Genomic DNA, 24,910 nt, shown 5'->3' on the forward strand with positions numbered 1-24,910 from the left:
GAATTAAAATGAAAGATGCCTCTATCAAGAAATGGGTAACAATAAAACAGGAGGAAAATGAAAAAGACATATGAGTTCAAAAGTACAAATAAGGAAAAATAATGCAAGTTTTTTAAGAATGAGATAGTGTTAACCTTGGCAAGAGAGTCTGGCACATAACAATAGTTTAATAAATACTTTATCTAAATATGGCATAAAGAGGATATGAAAGGTTATGCTGGCACATGAATCAGCAATATACTGCTGCTATCAAAAAATGGCAAATGATGTTAGAATATACTAAAAGGAGTATGACATGCAAGAGCTGGGAAATCATTCTTTCAGGCACAGGTTAAAAGAGCTATTTAAAAGAAGGGAAATACTAGATTTTTTTCTTTCCCTGATGATGAAGTAAGAGGAAACACAAAATATTCCAAAAGTCTTGTGGCAGTTTTAAACCACTAAAAGCTTTAAGCTGCACTCAGTCTTTTGGGACACTCTGAATTATATAGGTTATCATTTATTGCATGGGAAATTCAGATTTGGCACAATGAAGAACTTTAAAATCCTGATAGTAGGTAGATAGCTTGGCATCTGGAGGACCCAAATGTCCAGGTATTTGGAGCAATATAGCTCTTACTCGGGAAAGTCCATCCTCACCAGACCTTGTCAAACAATTCTAAACTCAAACATTTTTCTTTTAAGATGCTCTGAAAGATCTGTAGATTTAGTCAAAGAGGAAAGGGTTCTAGAGAGAAGGGTGTGAAAATCATGCCTAGGATTAGAGAAGCAGGACAGGACCACACAGAAATGAAAAAGGGCCTTTGATGTTTTTTTTCCTAAAGACTAAGAAGCACTATTTCAGAACCAGAGCTAGAAACCCAATAGTATTTACTGCATAAAAATTTTTTTAAATGCTCCTGTGGACCAGGATCTGTAGTCCAAGTGGCTTAAGTTCAAAATTAGTTTTAGGGATCCAAAAGTAACAATCTGAATAGTTTCCTGAAAGAATGGGCAGTTTCCCTTTCTTTAAGAAGCAGGTCAGTTTATTCTCTCCTTTCTCTAGCCTCCCCTTACCCCCACAAACCCATCTTTCCCCCAAATCATTAAAGAATGCTTCTTTCCCAAAGCACAAGTTCATGCTGAGGGCAAAAGGAATTAAATGAAGAGCCTGAACCTGAAGCTAAGATTAGAGAGTTGTGGGGAACCTAATTTTAGGTCGTTGCTACAACAGCTGCCATCCTGAGCTGCTGCCTCAGCCTGGAAATCTATGAGTGTGGCCATAAGCTGGTGTCTGTGGAGGAAGAGAAGTCCACCCAGGCCATCTGGAAAAGTAATTAGAGAGCCTTAACTTGTATGCTTTTTTGGAGAGACTACAGATAATTTCTCCTTCAACAAATGTTTCTCCAGGTGTTCTAGAGTTCAGTAGAGGAAAACGTCAGAACAAACCAAAAGCTACAACCCTCTTGCCCATCCTCATGCTCATGTTTTCCTTCTTAAATGAACACTTGATAAAGGATCCTGGAATTCTTGGTTCCTCTGATTCTTTTTTTTTTTAATTTTCATGGAAAGTGACCTCTAAAAATGTCCTCTGGCTAAATAAACTTTCTACAGCAAGATGCAAAAATCATTCCGAACATGGCTGCATCATGAAAATAGAAAAATAGAGTGATTCTTTTAATTTAATGAGTTCCTCCCCCTCTTTTTACTGGGATTTAGATTGGTTTTTTTCTTTTTTGATACATTTCCATTCATAACCTTCCTGTTTTAACTTTAACTTTCTCCTTCAGAGGATAGTATTCTCCAGAAAGTGAGAATATATTTAAATGTGACAACTGTGTCATCATAGCAACCAGAATAATAAAATGATACAATTAAGCCCCCCAATGATGTAATCCCAAAATGGCAGAACTACTTTGCACATTTATGGCTGGGGAGAGAGTTCAGAATTATCCATGAATACTTCTGTGGTCTTTGGACCTTGCTGACAGTTGACTCATTTAGTGTTTGTATGTGAGTGTCTATTCTTATGACATCCTATACTTGCCTCTTGAGTATCAAACCCAAGAAAGGTTTTGATTTTGTTCTCCTGTGAGTCGATTTCTATGGAACATGTTAGAATTTGCCGACCTCAGAAGAGCCTTTTAATATAGGTGAACATCATGGGTATTGAAAAAATGGGATGATGGTGCTAGGCAAAAGGAATTTGTCCCTTGGCAGGAAATGTGTCCTTGGTTGGAAATCCTGTCCCAGAGATGGACACTGAGCCAAGATGTTGCCTGTCTCTTCTTTTCATAGTATCAAGTCTTCTGGACTTACTTTTCCTTTCTAACCATTTTGGCTGTCTCAGGCTCAGTATCTTTCCCCCCCAACTATCTGTCTCTGTCTATCTATCTGTCTGCCAGCCTGCTTGTCTCCCTTTCTCTCTCTCTCTCTCTCTCTCTCTCTCTCTCTCTCTCTCTCTCTCTCTCTCTCTCTCTCTCTCTCTCCACTAGCCCTTTCATCTCCTCCCTTGGGGATTTGAGATGTCACTGCAGGAAATGCTTGTCGGCCTCTCAGGCAGCAGCAGAGCCCCGTGGCTTTGACAAACCTCATTTAATTGGGAGGAAGCCAGGAGGGTTTGAAAGAACTGAAACATCCACGAAACTCCTTTTATCAGGCATAATTTAAACTCTGCATGGAAAAACCCCTATATGTATAAAGAAAAGTCAACTTCCCTCCTGCTGTGAGCGCTCCTCTCCTCCCCCCCAGCACAGGCAGGCTCCTTCGAGATTCCATCTTTTCATTTTTCTAAAAGTGTCAAAGTAGATTTGTGCTCTGTGGCTGGGTGAACAGAAAGGGAAATGCAGATCTCTCTCTCTCTCTCTCTCTCTCTCTCTCTCTCTCTCTCTCTCTCTCTCTCTCTCCCTCTCTCTCTCTTCCTCCTCCTCCTCCTCCTTTCCTCTCTCTCTCTTTCATCTCTCTTTTTGTCTCTGTCTTTCTGTCTCCCTTTCCCTCTCCTGTTAGTCTGTCTCTTTCTCTATCTGTATGACTTTCCCCTGTTTCCTCTGTCTGTCTATACATCTCTGTCTTTCCATATGTCTATTTTTCCATTTTTCTCTCTCTGTCAGTCTGTCTTTTTCTCTCCTCTTGGTCTGGCTATATTTCTGTTTGTCTTTATCTGTTTCTGTCTTTCTCCCTTTCCCTCAGTCTGTTTCTGTGTATCTCTTTGTCTCTGCCTGCCTGCCTGCCTGCCTGCCTGCCTGCCTGCCTGCCTGCCTGCCTGCCTGCCTGCCTGCCTGTCTGTCTGTCTGTCTGTCTGTCTCTCTCTCTCTCTCTCTCTCTCTCTATATATATATATATATATATATATATATATATGTATATCTGTCTCTCCATCTGTTTCTCCATTTTTCTCTCCATCTTTCTTTATTCCTCTCTATCTGTATTTCTGTCTTTCTATTTTGTCTCTCTCACTTTTATCTTTTCCGTAGTCTATTACTCTGTCTCCCTATTTCTCTCTCTCTGTCTCTTGGTCTCTGCTGTCTGTCTCTGTCTGTCTGTCTCTGTCTCTGTCTCTCTCTCACTGTCTCTCTCTGACTCTCTCTGTCTCTCTCTCTTTGTCTCTGTTGCTCTCTATACATGTGCACACACATATGTCTCTCCATCTGTTTCTCCATTTTTCTCTCTGTCTGCCTCTGTCTTTATTTCTTCCCCCATCTATCTATATTTCTGTCTGTCTGTCTTTTTCTCTTTCTGTCTCTCTCCCTTTCCCTCAGTCTGTTACTGTCTCTCTGTCTCTCCATCTGTTTCTCCATTTTTCTATCTTTGTCTTTCTTTCTTCCCCTCTTTCTGTCTGTTTCTATCTGTCTCTCCCCCTTGCCCTCAGTCTGTTTCTGTGTTACTCTCCATCTGTTGTCTTCTCTCCTCCTTTCCCTCTGCCTTTCTGTATCTTTCTCTCCTGTCTCCATTTCTGTCTCTCAATCTCTTTGTCTCTCTGTCTCTCTCTGTTCAATACCTACATGCTACATGTCATCCTCAGCCTCTCTCTCTCTCTCTCTCTCTCTCTCTCTCTCTCTCTCTCTCTCTCTCTCTCTCTCTCTCTCTCCTTTCCCTCTAACTGACTCTGTCTCTGTTCATCTGTTTCTCCAGGTTTCTCTCTGTCTCTATTTTTCTTTCTTCTCTGTCTGCTTGAGAGCTGTCAAGAAAATAAAAAAAACAAAGTTTCAAACAATATGTCAGGTTGGACAGTGAGTTTCCTCTTAATTAGTCTCCTCTAGGCAAAGGGCTAGTGCCCAGAAAACCCTCTTTGAAGAGCCCTGGAAAGGTTCGGCATATTAGACTAATGGGTACCAAAGGTGGGGCTATGAGGGAGAGCTGCCAGTGTGGGGAATGGACCTTGTTTCTCTAGTCTTAACAGTGAAAAGGAGGAGAAGCTGAGTAATACTGTGGACAGAGCCCCAGCCCTGAGTCAGGAAGACCTAAGTTCAAATCCAGACTCAGATACTTGACTCTTACTAGCTATGTGATCCTGGGCAAGTCACTTAACCCTGATGGCCTTGCAAAAAATAAAAAATAAAATAAACAGTGAAAATAAACCTGCACAAGCATATGAGAATGCATACAAGTGGGAAAGGGCATACTATTTGTATGAAAGAATAAGAATGAAAAGAAAAACTTTTAAAACTCCGACCAAGACCTTTTGTTCTTCCATATTGCTCAGTCTCATCTCTCTTTATTTCATATCAACATTCCCTCTAATCCTACTGCTAATTTCCTTGCATGTTTGTGTAATAATCAAAACAACTCAATTTAATATGGAACTTTCAAATTTGCAAAGCACCTTCATCAGAATAGTTCTGCCAGGTAGAAATTACAAGAATAATTATTCCCATTTTACAGATAAGGAACCTGAGGCTCTGAAAAGTTCAATGTTTATCTCCTGATCTTTTGTGATTATTCACATAAGTATTATAAATGCCTCTATTATTTCTGTCTTTACGTTCAATAAGGATGTTGTTGTTCAGTCGTGTCCAACTCTTCATGATTCCATTTGGGATTTTCTTGGCAGAGATACTGGAGTAGTTTGCCATTTCCTTCTCCAGCTCATTTTTCAGATGAGGAAACTTAGGCAGAGTTAAGTGACTTGCCCAGGATCATACAACTAGTAAGTCTCTGAGGTCAGATTTGAACTCAGGAAGATGAATCTTCCTGACTCTAAGCCCAGCACTTTTTCTATTGTACACCATCTAGCTGCCCCTTGATAAGGATATCTCATATTTATTTTACAATTTGCAAATTCAAATTTGCAAATTTTCTCACTTTATGACAGATATAATGCGAGTCATATCCCTTTTATAGATGAAGATTTAAATGAAGGCTCAGTCAATTCAAAGAACTTACCCAAGGTAACACACTTAGTTAAGTTGGAAGAATCAAGATTCTTCTCTGAGTTTTCTAACACTAAGTACAATCCTGAGAAATCCAAGAATCTCTCTTTCAAGAAGGTAAGCTACTGTCCAAGATCCCATGGTACCATATGTAAGCTTCTTCTAAACCTGCATTTCTGAAATCATTAACCCACCTCTTGCTGCTACCTCTACCCCCCACCCTCCAAGGATTTAGATCCTTATTTTCAGTATTAATTTAAGATACTTTTGGGCACACACATGGAAAAGGGCAGACTATTTGTATGGTATTACAAAAATGAAAGGAAAAACTTTAAAAATCCTACCAAACCATGACTTTTTTGGAGTAGGGTAATAAACAAAGAATAAAATTATGAGAAACAGAAAGTCATTCAGAATAAATGACAAGAATTTAAAATACAGGATTCAGTGAATACCAGTTAGTTTGTGATTTTAGATTAAGGAGAGTGATTCCTATAGAGAAGAGAACCAAATTCTTTCAAAGCGCTTCAGCTGTACCCTCCAAAAAGAATACTTCTTTTGACAACCTCACCCTATTCCCACTAAAATCTTGGAAATTTATTAGGATCATGTTTCCATATAAATAACTTGCATTTCTTTGTTCATTATATCTCTTTTTCTTAGATGGAATACATACGTACATAGATATATAGTAATAAAATATATGCAGCAATAGGGTAAATGATATTATACTTATTATTACTTTAATAAAATAAAGAGGTAATTAGGGTAGCTAGGTGGCTCAGTGAATAGTGAATAGAGTGCTGGGTCTGGAATAGGGAGATCTGAGTCAAATCCTGCCTCAGATACTAATTAGCTATTATGAAACAGGGCAAGTCACTTAACCCTGGTTGCCTCAGTTTCCTCATGAGCTGGAAAAGGAAATGGGATTTCTTGGTCAAGAAAACCCCTAATAGAGTCATGAAGAGTGAGACATGACTGAACAACAAGAACAAATAGAGGCAACTATGGTCCAGTGACTAGAAAGCAGGCCTTTGAGCCAGGAAGATATGAATTAATATGTCCAGTCTGACACATGCTGGCTGTTGGACCCTGGGCAAAATTATAATCTCTTGGCCACCAAGGCAATTTTCAAAGATTCTAAATTGTGGAGAAGGTGCTGATCTGCTTTGGCAGAGGGAGTTACTTATGCCAGTGAAATCACAGACCTAGTTTTTATTATATTTATTTTTATCATTTAACTACTAACATGAACTTTTATTAAGGTAAAGAGGTGTTCTGGCTGCCATGAAGAAATTCATTACCCAAAGACTGGCCCCCAGGTGACAAATGCTTTTCATTTCAGAAGTTAATGAAGATTATCTTGTAAGGTCAAGATTCAACAGGGGAGAATGTCCTCACTCTGAGGAAATCATATATCCTTTATTATTGAGGCATGTGGGTTCAAAACTCTCTTCAAACATCTATTAGATATGTGACCTTGGGCAAATCATTTAACTTCTCTTGGACTCTATTTCTTCATCTTTAAAATGAAGAGAATAATGGCACTAGGGTTGCCACAAGGGTTGTTATGAAGATCAGATGAAAAATGCATACAAAATACTTTTTCAGCTTTAAAGGACTAGAAAAACATGTACTATTATGATTTCTAACATTATTATCATGTAGATATGTAAAATGTTTACATATGACTATATCTATAAATAACACACAAGGGATGATATATACAGATATTTGCATTTGTGTAAACACACAATTCAGAGGGGGCAGAGTCTGAAAATTTGTTTTTGATTTTACCAATATCCTCAGCAAAGCAACTTTCAGTCAGTTTCCATCTCTTGTATATAAATGCATGTATGAAATGTTCAAATTATAATTGAAAGCATATTGAATATTATGGCTCAGGAGGGTCTTGTTAGTCCCACTCCATCACTACTTTCAAATTTCATAGGATCTCATAAGGAAATCCAACAAGCTGTGGGCCTTATCTTGGCTCTCCTAAGAAGACTGATCCTCAAGGTTTATTTCCTGAAAATTCTATGATTTTTTTTAGCATTCAAAAATAGTTTGTGTGTTGGTGTATACACATGCACAAACACACACTCAGGCACACACACACACACACACACACACACACACACACACACACACACTTACATACCATCTGGAAGTTGGTGTAGCTCAGCTGGTAGGGTACTGAAATAATCATGGGCAAGAGCTTGTTGGGCGGAGACCCGATCTCGTGGGAAGCCTTTAAGCATTTGAGAGGCCAGGTCTTCAGCTCCTGGAATCCTGCCCAACCTTGAAAAGTAGGAGAGAAAAATGAAGATTCTCTAGAGAGCTCCCTTCTAAAAGAAACTTCTTTTAGCAAAAGGAAAAAAATAAACTCAAAAAGCAACAAGCATCAAGATTTAGAAGTGTTTGTATTTCAAGTTGAACTTTCCCAAGATTAGTTAATATGCAAGAGAGAAAATTCCTTTCTCCTTTCCATTCTCTCCCCAACCAAATCCTTACCTCTCCTGTTAATGAAATGAAGGAAGAAGTTCAGAAGCTTTATTCTTTTTTAAAAAGATACACAGCATATATTTTATTTTTAAGTGCTTGCATCATAAAAGTTAGTGGACTAGAAATTATTTATATAAAATAAAAATTATTTACATTTAAATATATATTTATATAAAAAACTTTTAGGGCAACCACAGATTTTGCCTTCTCAATAAAAAAGGGTGTTAGAAGCTTTATTCTTTTATTTCATTTTGTTTCTCCATATCTCTGGGCACTGAATTGCACACAGGATTATAATTATAAAAACAGAAATCTATAATTAACAATTACTGCGTGATGGACACAAGAGCATGTACCATGTCAGAAAATGATTAAGTAGATGGTCCTGGCACAGGCTCTAAGGGTTAGTAGGCTTCATGTCTGCCCAGCTCAGGAAGAAGGGGGGGAAATTCCCAGGTATCAGATCCTAGGTAAAATCTACAGTGTATCTGAATTTCAAATCCCAAAGAAGATCAGAACTGAAACTCTCTTGATTTCTCCTATGATGAAGTAGAGAAATAATAATGAAAACATAATAATGGTACAAGTTTCTACAGTATGTTAAAGTTTATAAAACACATTCCTTACAGGAGGAATCACTAAAGTAATTAGAACCCTAATCATAATAATGTCTTGATGGTCCACATCCACTATAATTCAGCCTTGTATTAAGTTAGGTATTCATACTTAGTTTCAACTTTTGGAAGTGTGTACTGATTCATGGATTATAATTATTTTTGTACACAACACTGTAGTCTGCAAGCAACTGAAAGACCAGAGAGGAAAACTCTGCTGCCTCCTATAGTCAAAATTTTCAAGCATTCATTGACCTCTTAGTCTCAGTCAAGGACTACCTAAAATTAATTGTCTTTCTAATGAAGTACTCTAGCAAATTCACAAATAAACAAAGGTAGGATTATTCTAGGATTTAAATTTCTATTTTATTTTTATATGGAAGGCAAACTAAATTATTTTTTCTTCCCTTTCCTGGGATCTCTGTTGTGGTGTTACCAGAAGCCTCAGCTTAAAGAACTCAATTACATTATTTCATTTACATCATTTCACATTCTTTTATTTATGAAGCTAGAAAGTCTTAAATTCTTAGTATCTAATATTTCTTTAATTACTGAAACCCATAAAAGCCACATTCTAAAGCTACATTGAGTCACCCTTCTCTATTGCATGTAATAATTTATAAACTGACAAATTTCTTTCATCATAGGCTGAGTCCATAGAGAAAGGATCTCAATTTACAAATACCAACTCATTAGCCTTTACTACAATCTGTTAGGAAGTATGCTGGACACTGAAAAATGATTACCAGGACACTGCCCTAGGGGCTGCTCCTACCATCCCTGTCTATGGATGTATTACATGTAAAATTCAGTTTAATAGAGAACAGGTAGTTTAAGGAAGCTGCAGCTGATTATGTAGAAATAAACCCCATCTTAAATACTTATTTGGCATTTTTGGTATTATATTTATTACAAATAATGTTTTTCTCATGTTAGTTGAAGGAGCATTGGAGATAGCACATACCAGGCTGCAACCTTGGACACCCTTCTCTTGCATATATGGACATTAGAAAAGCCATAGCAAAATTCAAAGTCCTTTGTGGGTCCCTATTCATTCAAGATCCCCTTTTTCTAAAGAAGTATTTATTTTTACTCCTTAGCCAGAGGGCACAATTAGTTCAAAGCCAAAGCAAGGTCATTAAAAAAACATAGTAAGAAAAATATTGTTGGGATTTGCCCCCATAAGCTAGGGGCACATGTGCACACAAATACTTATACCATCCATAGAGGGGAACTGTGAACATACCTTGCAGACATGCATGGAGGAGCAAACACAAAGAGAACACATGGGGCCAATACCATATGTGAGAGACAACTGTGCTATAGAAACTGTAGGGCCATCAACGTCTTCTTGGAGACACTTAGATTTCCAAAAGGTAAGTGAATGTCTACAGGTGTTCTAAAAATTGTGTGAGAGTCTTAGCCCCCTTTTCTCTCACCATCTGCCACCATCACTGCAGAAGCAGATGGAGATCTCATCAAACTACTGGCCATTTTATAATTGACTTGTTTAATCCTTTTATCACCCCCACCACCACCAATCACAAAGCTCTGCATAAGAGGATAGCACCAGAACTGTGATTTCTTGGGTGAAGATCTCCATAAGGAGTTTTCTGACTAATATAACTTTTCTATAACCTTTGGATGAGAAAACTTTTTCTACTGAAGTGTGACATCTTATATTCTTAGAGGGGTTGTCCACAGTACTGAGAATTAAGTAACTTTCCCAGGTCATACCACCAGAGTGAATTAGATTTATTACTTGATCCAGATCTTTGTGACTTTGAGGTTGGCATTCCATCTCCTAGGTCACATTATTTCCCTGAATATTAGAAGGGCTTAATAAACATTTGCTGAATTGAATATTTGGAAATTAGGTCCAAGGTTTTCCAGTTTCTCTAAGTTTTTCCTGTGGAGAAAAAAAAAAATTAAACCAATCATCGTGGAACCTTTTGGCTGTTTTTATACTCTGTTCAGACTTTGTCGCTCACATTTCCCTCACACAGGGATCAGTTTTTGGAGGACTTCTGCAGGACATTTTAATATGATGGAAGTAATCACAGAGTTCTGTGGATACAGTTTTCAGTGAAGCTCAGACATAGAGATTGGTTTCTAGGTTCATTCCCCGTCTGAAATTACAATGACTATAGCCATTCCACTGAATGGGAATTGATTTGGAAAGGGTGATTTCCTGGATCCTCAGGTCTGTAGGTTATTTAGAACACAAATATGGATATTCTCTGTGCAACTACAGTGCCAACTTGATTTTCTGTTGCTCAATATAATGCCACTCCTTTAATTCTACCCTTCAAGGTTACCCCATGGAGGTTTTGTCTTTTAAAGAAGAAGCAAGATTCCATAACAATAAGTCATCTGATTGATGACCCCAAGAAAGTCAGTACTGTTCTATTTTTGTCCATACCCAGTTTTGTTCAATTTGACCTAAAGAAAAATTGTTTGCCACTTTCTTACAGAGATTATTCTATAATTTGATTAAAAAGTCCCTAAAAGTCTAGAGAGTCTTTCTTTGATTTCAGACCTTTTTTTATGTGATAGATCATCCCTGCTTTTGTATCTTTCAGTTATCTTGATCAGACTCTTACTCCCATCTCCTAGTCCTATAGAGTTTTTCTAAATCTTGACTTCTGGTAGATAGATTAGGCTACTTTTTCATTATTTAAATATTTTATTTTTCCTCAATTACATGTTATATAAAACCCATTTCTATGTAAGACATTTTGTAGATGCAAAGAAATTCCAAGAAAAATATAGAAAGGAGAGGAAAAATTGTCAAAGATTTGAATTCAGTCTCTACAAATTCTTTCTCTGGAGATGGCCCACATCTTTCATTATAAGTCCTATATAGAATTGTCTTGGATTTTTTGTGTTGCTGAAAAAGCTAAGTTATTCATAGTAGAAAATCATACAGCTTTACTATTACTGTGTACAATGTTCTCTTGGTTCTGCTCATTTCACTTTGCATCAGACAAAATAATCAAAGCTATCTATAGTAATATAAAAAATGCTCTTAATCACTATTGATGAAAGAAATATAAAGTAAAACAACTCTGAACTACTATCTTACAGCTACCTAAGCTCATATAACAATAAAGGAAAATTATAAAGGTCTTTCTATGATTTTCTGACAGTATCTTCCTCATCATTTCTTAAAGCACAATAGTATTCCATCACAATCATATACAATCACCTCTTCAATCATTCCTCAGTTGATGAGCATCCCCTCAATTTTCAATCCTTACCATCACTGCTTTTGTACAAATAGACTCTTTTCCTTTTTTTTTTTTAACAGACCTAGTAATGTTAACAGTCCTTCATTCTCGGAGAAGACTAACATCAGGGAAATGATGCCAGGAGAAGCATGTGGCTAGATATGGATCAGGAAAACTGGATATGGCCTGTGATGTGAAGCAATAAACCTGATTACCCCAAGGTCACACAGCTAGTTAGTACCAAGTGTCTGAGACCAGATTCAAATTTATGTCCTATTGACTCCTCCCCGCCCAAACACAAATCACCCTGCAACACAGAAGAGGATATGCATTGCTACCAGGGGTGGGCAAGATGAAATCTTACTGAATGCTTTTCTGGGTTTGTCCACTTTCCTATTCCCTCTGTGCCACCAGATTCAGATATCTTTCCTTGCTCAGAGCCCTATCTAATTGACACTGAGTATAGTTTAGGCTCCACTCACAATCCCTTTGACCTAGTAGTGGTTGCTTAGTCAAAGGGTATTATATACCCTTTGGACATAGTTCCAATTGATTTTCAGAATGATTGAATCAGTATAAAGCTTCACCAATAGTACATTAATGTTTTAATTTTCCCAAAGTCTTTCCAACATTTGTCATTTTCCTTTTCTGTTATATGAGCTTAGGTAGGTGTAAGATAGTAGTTTAGAGTTATTTTACTTTATATTTCTTTCATCAATAGTGATTAAGAGCATTTTCATATGACTATAGTTTGATTATTGATAATTAATATTTGATGAAATAATCAATCTTTTTGTATTATCTGAAAACTATTTGTTCATATCCTCTGAAGAAGGCTCTTATTTCCATAAATTTGACTCAGTTTTCTTCCTTTTTTTTTTTGCAAGGCAAACGAGGTTAAGTGGCTTGCCCAAGGCCACACAGCTAGGTAATTATTAAGTGTCTGAGACCGGATTTGAACCCAGGTACTCATGACTCCAGGGCCAGTGCTTTATCCACTATGCCACCTAGCCACCCCTTTGACTTAGTTTTCTACAGATGTCTTTGTAGATATGAAGTCTTTATTAGAGAAAGCCACTGTAAAATTTTTTTTTCCACAGTAATGATTACCAACTATGTATTTCCCCTCTAACCTATTTTCCTCCTGTTTATCCTATTCTCTCTCTCTCTCCCCTGTTACCCTATCCATTCTCAAAAGTGTATTGTTTCTGACTTTTGCCTCCCCCAAACTACTCTCCTTTCCATTGGCTCCACCTTCCTCTCTTATTCCCTTTCCTTCCTACTTTCCTGTACGGTAAGATATTTTTCTATACCCAATTGAGTGTGTATGTTATTCCTTCTTTGAGCCAATTCTGATGAGAGTGAAGTTCAAGTGCTCCCCTCCCTGCTTGCCCCATTTTCCCCTCCACTGTAAAATCTCTTTCAAAAATTCCTTTCCTCTTTTCCCAGTGCATTCTTTTTTTTTTTAGGTTTTTGCAAGGCAAACGGGGTTAAGTGGCTTTCCCAAGGCCACACAGCTAGGTAATTATTAAATGTCTGAGACCGGATTTGAACCCAGGTACTCCTGACTCCAGGGCCTGTTTTATCCACTATGCCACCTAGCCGCCCTTTCAGTGCATTCTTCTTACTCATTTCTTAATTTTATTTTTTTAGATAATCATACCATCTCATTCAACTCACACCTCTGATTTCTGACTATGTACACTCCTTTTTTTTGGGGGGGGGGGGTTGCAAGGCAATGGGGCTAAGTGGTTTGCCCAAGGCCACACAACTAGGTAATTATTAAGTGTCTGAGGTCGGATTTGAACTCAGGTACTCCTGACTCCAGGGCTGGTGCTCTATCCACTGTGCCACCTAGCTACCCCTTATGTATACTCCTAACTGCCCTAATAATGAGAAAGTTTTTAGGTATTATGTCATTTTTCTATGTAGGAATATAAACAGTTTAACTTTTAGAAATTATTTAGGATTTCTCTTTCCTGTTTATCTCTTTATGACTTTTTTTTTGCTTCTTGCTTTTGAAAGTCAAATTTTCTATTCAGCTGTGGTTGTAATAGTTGTCCTTCATGTTTGAAGAGGACCATGTTATCATATATATGATGACATAACTTGCACATTATATTTATTATAGAGAGGAGAGTCAAGTGCAAAAACAGCCTTCTCATTTGCCTTTTCCAGAACTATTTTAAACCTTAACTTGATCAATAGAAAACAGGCCTTCTGGTGATGTCTGGATGCTGTGGGAGTCCTTGGTCTTAGGAATGTGATTTCCATCACATATCAGCAAGGCTCCATGCTCCAGCATGCTGGAACAGAGATGCCTTCCGAGACGTGGACCCCTCTCTGGGGGGCAAGCCCATTCTAGGGTAGCCCTGCTTTCACAAAGAAAATTAGTTCCTTTTGTAAATATTCTCAGTTCTAGCTAAACCTCCAATCAAAAGGGCCATCTTCAGCAGTAAGCAGACCAGAAACAATATCTGAGTGCACTCTGGATTCTATGAGGTGATTGTGTTAGCAGAGTACATTGGACAAGCTCATAAAGACTGGATTGACTGGCCCCCATAACATCTAAAATTAAGGAACAGGACTAGATGGCTTGTACAGTCCTTTGAAGATCTACTCAATTATTCAGAATTCATTAAAAAAAACAGAAAAATGCTATCATCTATCTTTCTTTCCAGTATCATTTCAAAGATTATAGAGTACTTCAGAGATATTTTAGCCATCCAGAATTTCAGAAGTAACAACTAGCATCAATGATTACAAAGCTTCTGATTTAACTAATTGAGAAGTATTTATAAGAACCAAGATGTCAGAGTAGAAGCATCACAACTTCTAATAACAATCTCTCCAAATATAACAATGTTCTCATAATGATCCCTTCAAAAAGCTTTAAAATAACTTCTCAAATCAAATTCTAGAATGGCAGAGATAACAAAAAGTAAGAGTGAGACATTTTTTCAAGCCAAGACAACATAGGGAAGACAGAAGAAGAGGTCTGTGACACTGAGGGTAGTGGAGGTTGACCTGGAGCCATGGGGTGGCAACATAACTTATAAAACTTGGTAGTGGTGACAACAGCAGGAGCATCTTTGGGAGTTTTCAAGCCAGAGACAGTAAGGGGTTAAAGAGGCTTGTCAGAAAAAGATTATAGGAGATCCCTTGAACTAGCACTGGGCACAGGACTGGGTACTGTTTGGCAATGTTCATATTCATTTACTGGTCATCATTCCAGAGCTAAGACTAGAGTTTTTGGCTGCAGGAACCAGGACCTTGAAAAATAACATTACTTTTAGTCTCAAGAGAGCAGGGGTCTTGAGGAGCAGTAGGGCTTGCTGTTCAAGGGAGAAGGGACCTTTCATGGGTAAGGGTTAGAGCACAGACAATGACAGCAGTGACTATACCTCTCCCTGAGTTATACTACCTGAAGCACCTAAAACCATAAAATTCCCATAAGTGGCACTACAGCTTGGGAGAATGATCTCCCCTTAGCTTCCACTACCATGGGAATACAGCTCAATTTTAACATAAAGTTCAAAGTCAAGCAATAGACTGGAAAAATGAACAAAGTTTTAATAAAAAGAATCTGATCTTAAAAAGTTACTGTGATGACAGAGACATCAATATAAACTCAAAAAAAAGATGTCAAAATAGCTACAAGCAAAGCCTCAAAATGGGTAAAAAGTACATTACACACAAAACCAACAAATATTACTAGAAGAACTTAAATTGTTTTAAAAATCAAATAAGAGGAGCAGAGCCAAGATGGCGACAAGAAAGGATCAGGTCTTAGGTGCTCTCTGATAAAACTCATAAAGTAAGGACTCTAACTAAACTTTTGAGAGAAAGAACCCACAGAGGGACCCAATGAGGCAGTTCTCCTACTCAAGGTAACCTGGAAAAGAGCAGAAAGGCTCTGCTCCCCGGGGTTGGAGGGGCGGCCCACCAGAGCGAAGGAACTTAAGCCTCCCAGAGGCAACCCCAGGGCACTGGGAGCCACGGTTCACAACAGCGGGGGAGTCTCCTGAGCTACACCCCGGGGAGCACTGGGCACAAATTGGGGGAATAGCAGGGGACCTCTGCCAGGGCGAGCATGTGGAGCCCAGCCCTCAGGGCACACAGCAAGCAGCATGGCCACCCCAGCCCAGATCCAGGAACAGAAGCAGGTGGAGCTGGTAAGCAGGAGCTCCCAGGGCATTAGCCCATTGAACCAAGGGAGGGGAGTGAAGAGAGACTATGGAGCTCTGTCCTCTGCCTCTGGAGCAGGATTCTGGGGTTCTGAACACATTCAGATCCTGATCACAGTCTAGGCCCCCCCATAGAATAGCAAGGCCCCCTCCACCTCATCCCCATGGCAGAGGGGGGCCCTTATGGTCATTCACAGACCAGGAGGGAGGACAGAGCCTCACACACTGAGACCCTTGTGGGAGTGTCCCAAAAGCTCAGGAAGCACCCCCAAAACAGGCTTAGGCTGGGAAAATGAGCAAGTAGAAAAAAAAGAGGAACACCATTGAGAAATATTTTGCAAATGAGCTCAAGAAGGATCAAAATACTCAGTCTGAAGATGAGGAAGCACAAGCTCCTGCATCTAAAGACTCCAAGAAAAACAGAAATTAGGTTCAGGCTATGACAGAGCTCAAAAAAGACTTTGAAAATCAAATGAGAGAGCTAGAAGAAAAACTGGGAAAAGAAATGAGAGAGATGCAGGAAAAACATGAAAATGAAGTCAGCAGCCTAGTCAAGGAAATCCAAAAAAAATGCTGAAGAAAATAGCATGCTAAAAGCCAGCTTAGGTCAAATGGATAAAGCAATAAAGCAGTTCAAAAAGTTATGGAGGAGAAGAATGCTTTAAAAAGCAAAATTGGCCAGATGGAAAAAGAGATAGGAAAACTCTCTGAGGAGAACAAATCCTTCAGACAAAGAATAGAATTCAGGGAGATTAATGAATTTACTAGAAATCAGGAATCAATATTTCAAAATCAAAAAAATGAAAAATTGGAAGAAAATGTGAAATATCTCATTGAATAAACAACTGATATGGAAAACAGACTTAAGAAAGATAATTTAAGAATTATTGGAATACCTGAAAGTCATGATCAGGAAAAGAGCCTTGACATCATTTTCAAAGAATTACTACAGGAAAATTGCCCTGATATTCTAGAAGCAGAGGGCAAAATAGAAATGGAGAGAATCCACCGATCCCCCCCCAAGAAAGAGATCCCCAAAAAAACAACCCCTAGGAATATTATAGCCAAGTTCCAGAACTCCCAAGTCAAAGAGAAAATATTACAAGCAGCCAGAAGGACACAGTTCAAATATCATGGAGCTGCAGTCAGGATCACACAGGACTTAACAGCAGCTACATTGGAAGCTCGTAGGGCTTGGAATATAATATACCAGAAGGCAAAAGAGCTTAGAATGCAGCCAAGAATCAACTACCCAGCAAGGCTGAATATCCTCTTCCAGGGGAAAAAGATGGACTTTCAATGAAGCAGGGGAATTTCAAATGTTCCTGTTGGAATGGCCAGAGCTGAACAGAAGGTTTCATCTTCAGATACAGGACTCAGGTGAAGTATGGAGATTGAAGGTGAAGGGGAAAATATGAGGGACTTAATGAGGATTAACTGCATGTATTCCTGTATAGAAAAATGACATTGATAATACTCATATGAACCTTCTCAGTTAATAGAGCAGGTAGAGGGAGCTTTTATAGTTGAAGCACAGGAGAAAGCTGAATTTGAAGATAAAATATGGTATAAAAATGGAGTCAATAGGAAAAAAGGGAAATGTAATGGGAGAAAGAAAAAGGAGAGGGGGAATAGGCCAAGATATTTCATATACTAAGATTTTTTCTTTATTACAATGAGCTATTGCAATGATATGGAATGCGTGAAGGTAAGGGGGGGATGAGGGAAACTTCACTGTCATCAGAGGTTGTTAGGAGAGGAAACAGCATATATACTCAATGGGGTATAGGCATTTGGAGTAAGAAGGGGGGGGGGGACAGGGGGAAGGAGGGGATGTGAGTCATGGAGGAGAGGATGGACCATGGGGAGAGAGTGGTCAGATATAACACATTTTCTCTTTTACTTCTTGCAAGGGGCTGGGATTGGATGGCCTGCCCAGGACCATAGGGGCAGGTGGATGCTGGGCCTAAGGGGTGGTATGGGGACTCAGGGCCTCTTGGCCCCAGAGCTGGGGATCTGTCTGCTGCACCACTCAGCTACCCTACAGCAGAGTCAGAGTGAAAGGAGAGAGAAAATATAGTACATGGTAGTGGAGAAATAAGAAAGGAGGGAGTTGTGATCAGCAATGGCAATGGTAGAAAAATATGGAAGTAACTTTTGCCATGGACTTATCATAAAGAATGTGATCCACCTGCGACAGAGTTGTTGGTGTTGGAACAAAGACTCAAGCACATTTTCTTCTTGTTATTATTTTTTTGGAGGGGGTGCAGGGCAAATGGGGCTGGGTGGCGTGCCTGGGGCCGCATAGCAGGGTGATTGTTGGGTGTCTGAAGCCAGATTTGGACCCAGGTGCTACTGGCTCAAGGGTCAATGCTCTGTCTGCCACCCAGCCACCCCTACTATTATTACTATTTTATTTTATTTTGGGTCCTTTTTTTCTCTTTTTTTTTTTGGTTTTTGCAGGGCAGTGGGGTTCGGGTGGCTTGCATGTCACACGGCTGGGTGATTGTTGGGTGTATGGGGCTGGATGTGGGCTCGGGTGCTCGTGGCTCCAGGGCTGGTGCTCCATCCATTGCGCCACCTGGCCATACCTATAATTATTACTATTATTATTTTTTTAATTTTAGTTTTTCTCTCCCATTTACTTTATCGCTCAAGCAAGTCTATATTTATGGGGGAGGGGTATTTCATTTACTTTTAAACAAGAATATTTTATTAATGTAAAAATATTATTTGTACAAAATGAGAATAAATATTAAATAAAATTAAGTTGAAAAAAATGAAAAAATCAAATAAGAGGGGCAGCTAGGTGGCACAGTGGATAGAGCACTGGCCTTGGAGTTAGGAGTACCTGAGCTCAAATCCGACCTCAGACACTTAATAATTACTTAGCCATGTGGCCTTGGGCAAGCCACTTAATCCCATTGCCTTGAAAAATCTAAAAAAATCAAATAAGAATTGAAAAGGAAAAATTGGGAAAAGAAATGAGAGTGATACAAGGAAATTATGAAAAAACAATTAACAACTTGACAAAAGAGGCACAAAAATGCCAAAGAAAAGAACATCTTAAAGAGCAGAATTGGCCAAATGCTTAATGAAAAGTATCATTCCCTAAAAAATAGATTTTTAAGGGTTTTTTTTTAATTTTGCAAGGCAATGGGATTAAGTGGCTTGCCCAAGGCCACACGGCTAGGTAATTATTAAGTGTCTGAGACCAGATTTGAACTCAGGTAGTCCTGACTCCAGGGCTGATGTTCTATCCACTGTACCACCAAGCCACCGCCCCCCCAAAATCCCCCTAAATTTAAACAAGTGGAAGCTAATGACTTTATGCAACATCAAGAAACAATAAAACAAAGTCAATAGATTAAATAAAATAGAAGAAAAGGTGAAATATCTCGCTGAAAAAAAAAACTCATCTCAAAAATTGATCCAAAGAGATAATTTGAGAATTATTGGACCACCTGAAAACCATAATTAAAGAAAAAAATCTAGAAATTATATTTCAAGAAATTATTAGGGGAAAATTACTGTATTCCTAGGGCCAGAGGGAAAAATATAAATTGAAAGAATTCACTGTTCACCTCCTGAAAGAGATCCCCAAATGAAAACACCCAGGAATATCATAGCCAAATTCTAGACTTCCTAGATCAAAGAGAAAATACTCTAAGCAGCTAGAAAGAAACCACTGAAATATCATGGAACCACTATGAGAATCATACAAAATTTAGTAGCTACCATGTTAAAGAAGCAGGGGCTTGGGATATGAAGCCAAAGGAGCTAAAATTATAACCAAGAAAAACTATCCAGTAAAACTGAATATAATCTTTTTTTGGGGGGGAATAGATATTTAATGAAATAGAAGGTTTTCCACTAAAGAGTGTAGGAATAAATGGACTGTTCCTTAGAATAATTAGCAGTATCTATCTGAAACCATCAACAAGCATTATATTCAATGGGGAGAGGCTAGAGGCATTCCCAATAAGATCAGGGCAAAACAAGGATGCCCACTATCACCACTACTATTCAATATCGTATTAGAAATGTTAGCTTCAGCAGTTAGAGAAGAAAAAGAAATTGAAGGAATTAGAATTGGGAAGGAAGAGACAAAACTCTCACTCTTTGCAGATGACATGATGGTATACCTAGAGAATCCCAAGAAATCATCCAAAAAACTACTGGAAACAATTAGCTAAAATTGCAAAGTTGCAGGTTATAAAATAAACCCTCATAAATCCTCAACTTTTCTATATATGTCTAGCAAGATACAGCAGGAAGAGCTAGAAGAAAGAGAAATCCCATTCAAAGTAACCTCAGACAATATAAAATACCTGGGAGTCTATTTGACAAGACAGACTCAGAAACTTTTTGAAAACAATTATAAAACATTTCTCACATAAATTAAATCAGATTTAAATAACTGGGCAAATATCAACTGCTCATGGATAGGTAGAGCTAATATAATAAAATGACAATTCTACCAAAGCTTAACTACCTGTTTAGTGCCCTACCAATCAAAACTCCAAAAAATTACTTTAATGAATTAGAAAAAAATTTGTAAGTAAATTCATATGGAGAAATAAAAAGTCAAGAATTTCTAGGAATTTAATGGAAAAAAGTGCAAAAGAAGGGGGCTTAGCTCTACCTGATCTAAAATTATATTATAAAGCATTAGTTGTCAAAACTGTTTGGTATTGGCTAAGAAATAAAGTGATGGACCAATGGAATAGACTAGGTGCAAAAGCAGGAGATGATTATAGTAATCTGCCGTTTGATAAACCCAAAGAGTCCATCTATTGGGATAAAAACACTGTGATAAAAACTGCTGGGAAAATTGGAAGTTAGTATGGAAGAAATTTAGAGTAGACCAACACCTAACATCCTTTACCAAGATAAGATCCAAATGGTTACAGGACTTAGACATAAAAAACAATACTATAAGCAAATTAGAAGATCAAGGACTAGTTTACCTGTCAGATCTATGGAAAGGGGAGCACTTTATGACTAAGGAAGAGATGGAGAACATCACCAAAAACAATCTAGATGATTTTGATTACATTAAATTAAAAAGTTTTTGCACAGAGAAAACCAATGTAACCAAGATCAAAAGAAATGTAGTAAATTGGGAAACAATCTTTACATCTAATGATTCTGACAAAGGACTCATTTCTAAAATATACAGAGAACTGAGTCATATTTTTTTTAAAATGTCATTCCCTAATTGACAAATGGTCACAGAATATGCAAAGGCAATTTACAGATGAGGAGATCAAAGCAATGCATAGCCATATGAAAAGTTGCTCTAAATCATTAATTATTAGAGAAATACAGATCAAAACTACTCTGAGGCACCACCTCACACCTCTCAGACTGGCCAATATGACCAGAAAGGATAATGATCATTGTTGGAAGGGTTTTGGGAAATCTGGAACACTATTACACTGTTGGTGGAGCTGTGAACTCATCCAATCTTTCTGGAGAGAAATTTGGAACTACGCCTAAAGGGCAACAAAAACGAGCATACCCTTTGATTCAGCAATACCACTATTGGGTCTATACCCTGAAGAGATGATGAAAAAAGGGCAAAAACATCACTTGTACAAAAATATTCATAGCAGCCCTGCTTGTGGTGGCAAAGAATTAGAAATCAAGTAAATGTCCTTCAATTGTGGAATGCCTTAGCAAACTGTGGTATATGTATGTTATGGAACACTATTGTTCTATTAGAAACAAGGAAGGATGGGAATTCAGGGAAGCCTGGAGGGATTTGCATGAATTGATGCTGAGTGAGATGAGCAGAACCAGAAAAACACTATACACCCTATCAGCAACATGGGGGTGATGTTCAACCTTGATGGACTTGCTCGTTCCATCAGCACAAGAACCAGGGACATTTTTGGTCTGTCTGCAATGGAGAATGCCATCTGTATCTAGATAAAAAGCCATGGAGTTTGAACAAATTTCAAGGACTATTCCTTTTAATTAAAAAAAAAGCCAAATATCTTATTGTCTGATCTTGTTATCTCTTATACTTTTTGTTCTTCCTTAAGGATGTAATTTCTCTCTTATCACACTCAATGTACAACATGGAAACAAAATAAAGACTGACAGATTGCTTTCCGGTGGGGGGGGGAGTAAGATTGGGAGAAAAATTGTACAACTCAAAACTCAAATAAAAATCTTTAAAAAAAAAGAAATGAAGGTTTTCAAGTATTTTTGATGAAAAGACTAGTCACATATAGCACTCAAGAGAAGCATAAAATGTTAACCATTAAAGAGAAAATATAAGGGACTCAATAATGTTGAATTGTTCACATTCCTACATGGGAAAATGATATGTGTAGCTCCTAAGAACTTTATAATTATTAGGGCAGTAAGAAAGATTCTACATAGAAGAAAAAGAAGTGAGTCAATTATGTTGGAATTATCTCAAAAAATGGATAGGTAAGAAAAAAAGAATGTATTTGAAGATGGGGGAAAGGGAGAGGAGGAAGGGAGAAAATTAACTCACTTATAGGAGGCATGCAAAGAACTTTTATAATGGAGAGGAAAATGGTGGTAAGGGCAATGCTTGAATCTCACTCTCATCTAAATTGGTTCAAGAACATATATTTATATATGTATATATATAAAATATACTTTCATTTGGGATAGAAATTTATCCTACCAACAAGAAGATAGAATGGAATGAGATAAAGTGGGTGGGAGTAGGTGATAAAAGGGAGAATGATTAAGAGGGGCAGTGGTCAGAGAAACAAAGCAGAATTTTAAAGAGGGATAGGATAATGTGTGGGGGGGGGGGAAGAGAGAGAGAGAGAGAAGTGGATAAATAGAAGAAAACAGAATGAAAGAAAATGTGCAATTAGTTATCATAATTATGAATGTGAATAGGATGAACTTAACCATTAAATCAACAATATGTTGTTTAAAAGAGACATGAAACAGAAAGACATAAATGGTTAAGATAGGGGACTTGAGCTGAATCTATTATGTTTCAGCTGAAGTAAAAAAAAGGCGGGGGTAGCAATAATGATCTCAGACAAGCAAAAGCAAAAATAGACCTAATAAAATAAAGAAATGACATCTTGCTATAAGGTATCATATATAGTGAAATAATACAAATACTAAACACATATGCAACAAATGCCAAAGCATTCAAATTCTTAAAGGTAAAGATAAATTAGTTAAAGGAGGAAATAAATGAAAAAACTATATTAGTGGGGGACTTCAACTTCCCCTCTCAAAGCTAGATAAAATTAGCCGTAAATTAAATAATAAAGAAGTGAAGGGAATGAATAGAATTTTCATTAGATATGTTAGGCCTCTGAAGAAAATTGAGTATATATATATACATATGTAGTACATGGCACCTTCACAAAAAAACTGACCATCTATTAGGACATAAAAACTTCATTAACAAATTCAGAAAAACAGAAATAGTAAATTTTCTAACCCTAATGCATCATGTTCAGTAAAAAAACAGTGGAATCATAAATTAAAAACTAATTTGAAACTAATTCTAAGGAATGGGGGAGACATCAAAGCATAGAAACACTAATTTAGGTAAAGATGACAACAATGAAACAGCCTTCTAATTTTTATGAGATGCCTGAGTAGTATTCAGGTGAAAATTTATATTTCTAAATGCTTATATCAATAAAAAAGAGAAAGAGCAGATCAATAAATTGTGAATGCAGTTAAAAAAATTAAAAATCCCCCAATTTAAATACCAAAATAGAATCTGAAAAATCACAGGATATATGAATAAAATTAAAAGTTTAAAAAATTAACTAACTTTGTCCTATTCAGTTCCCTCCCTCTCTCCTGTGTCCTCCCCAAAAGTTCTCCTCCTTCTTCCCTCATCCTCATCCTTGGGTTCTAGGGTCTTTCTGCTACCCCTTTCTTCCCTCCCCCACAATTTGAATGTTTCTTTAAAATTTTTCTAAGGGTATGTTTTGTGAATCTTGCATCAAGTGCCAAAGTATCAGTGTGTATTAACATGCTTCTCTTCCATGTTTCATGATATGACTAAACAGTCTTCAATAAGTGAAGCAATATAATTTCATGGACTAATGTCTTGACCCCACTCTCCCCATCCAATTATTATATATGTACTCTAAAGGTGATTACCCATGTGTATTATAACTGTACTTACAGAAAAAAGTAAATCCTATTCTTCTAGGATTAAAACTTTGATCTTACCTTTTCCATCACTTTTTCTACTGACTTCTTACCTGCTCTGACTGGCATCTTCTGAAATATTCCCTACAAATAGTAAATATATCTTCTACTAAAAAAATGTGTCTTCTCATAAAAATGGCACAAAAATTCAACAATTATGAAATCATGTTATATATTATAATATTCAGCTCTGTGCCTTCAGATATATTTCCTTCTAGATTACATGATGAGAAAACAGGAGTAGGACCTTGCCCTGCATTCCATAAGTTTCATTCAAATGTACTTAGCAGGACAAAGAAATTCTGCCCTATTATTAAGAATTTATTTTAAAAAATTGAAAAGCACCCTATAACAGATCTTTCCCTCCAATATCAACTCAAAGGATATTGTGCTCTTTTAACAGGCTAAAATTTCAGATTTTAGGCTAAAATAATCCAGGGATTATTAAAATTCTGAAATATGTTACAATCATATATGTAACCTGAAAGTTATTCTGTGTATGAAGATATTAGTTTCTCATTTCAGAAGTTTAGAGGAAGAAACACAAGGAATAGTAAAATTCAAGGCAATTTTAAGTGATTGCTTGTGAAAAGCACTAGTTGACCATCATAAAACAATATTTAGAATCTGGATGCTCTTACAGGTTTGTGAAAATAGCCTTGATTTCTTAACAAAATATTTGGTTTCAGATGCAAGGAATTCCCATGAATGTTCAGTGGAATTCCACTGCCCCAAAAGACTTAGGATCATAGGCTTTAGAGTTGGAAGAAGCCCTGGAGATCATCTAATCTTTTTTATTTTTTTATTTTATATAACTGGTTTTCTTCATAAACTGATATATTTTA

At 37.5% G+C, this 24,910-nt stretch overlaps 1 protein-coding gene across 3 annotated transcripts in view; it reads right to left on the reverse strand.

The window, feature by feature from the left end:
- CDK15 (cyclin dependent kinase 15) overlaps positions 1–24,910 on the reverse strand; it is an 84,204-nt gene that overhangs the window by 14,798 nt on the left and 44,496 nt on the right. For all 3 annotated transcript variants that reach the window (XM_074191636.1, XM_074191638.1, XM_074191637.1), the window contains one exon: positions 7,510–7,649. In XM_074191636.1, the coding sequence (XP_074047737.1) occupies positions 7,510–7,649 (140 nt within the window). The remainder of the gene's footprint in view (positions 1–7,509; positions 7,650–24,910) is intronic.

Source organism: Macrotis lagotis, chromosome 6 (assembly GCF_037893015.1).
Source record: "Macrotis lagotis isolate mMagLag1 chromosome 6, bilby.v1.9.chrom.fasta, whole genome shotgun sequence".
Lineage (NCBI taxonomy): Eukaryota > Metazoa > Chordata > Mammalia > Peramelemorphia > Peramelidae > Macrotis > Macrotis lagotis.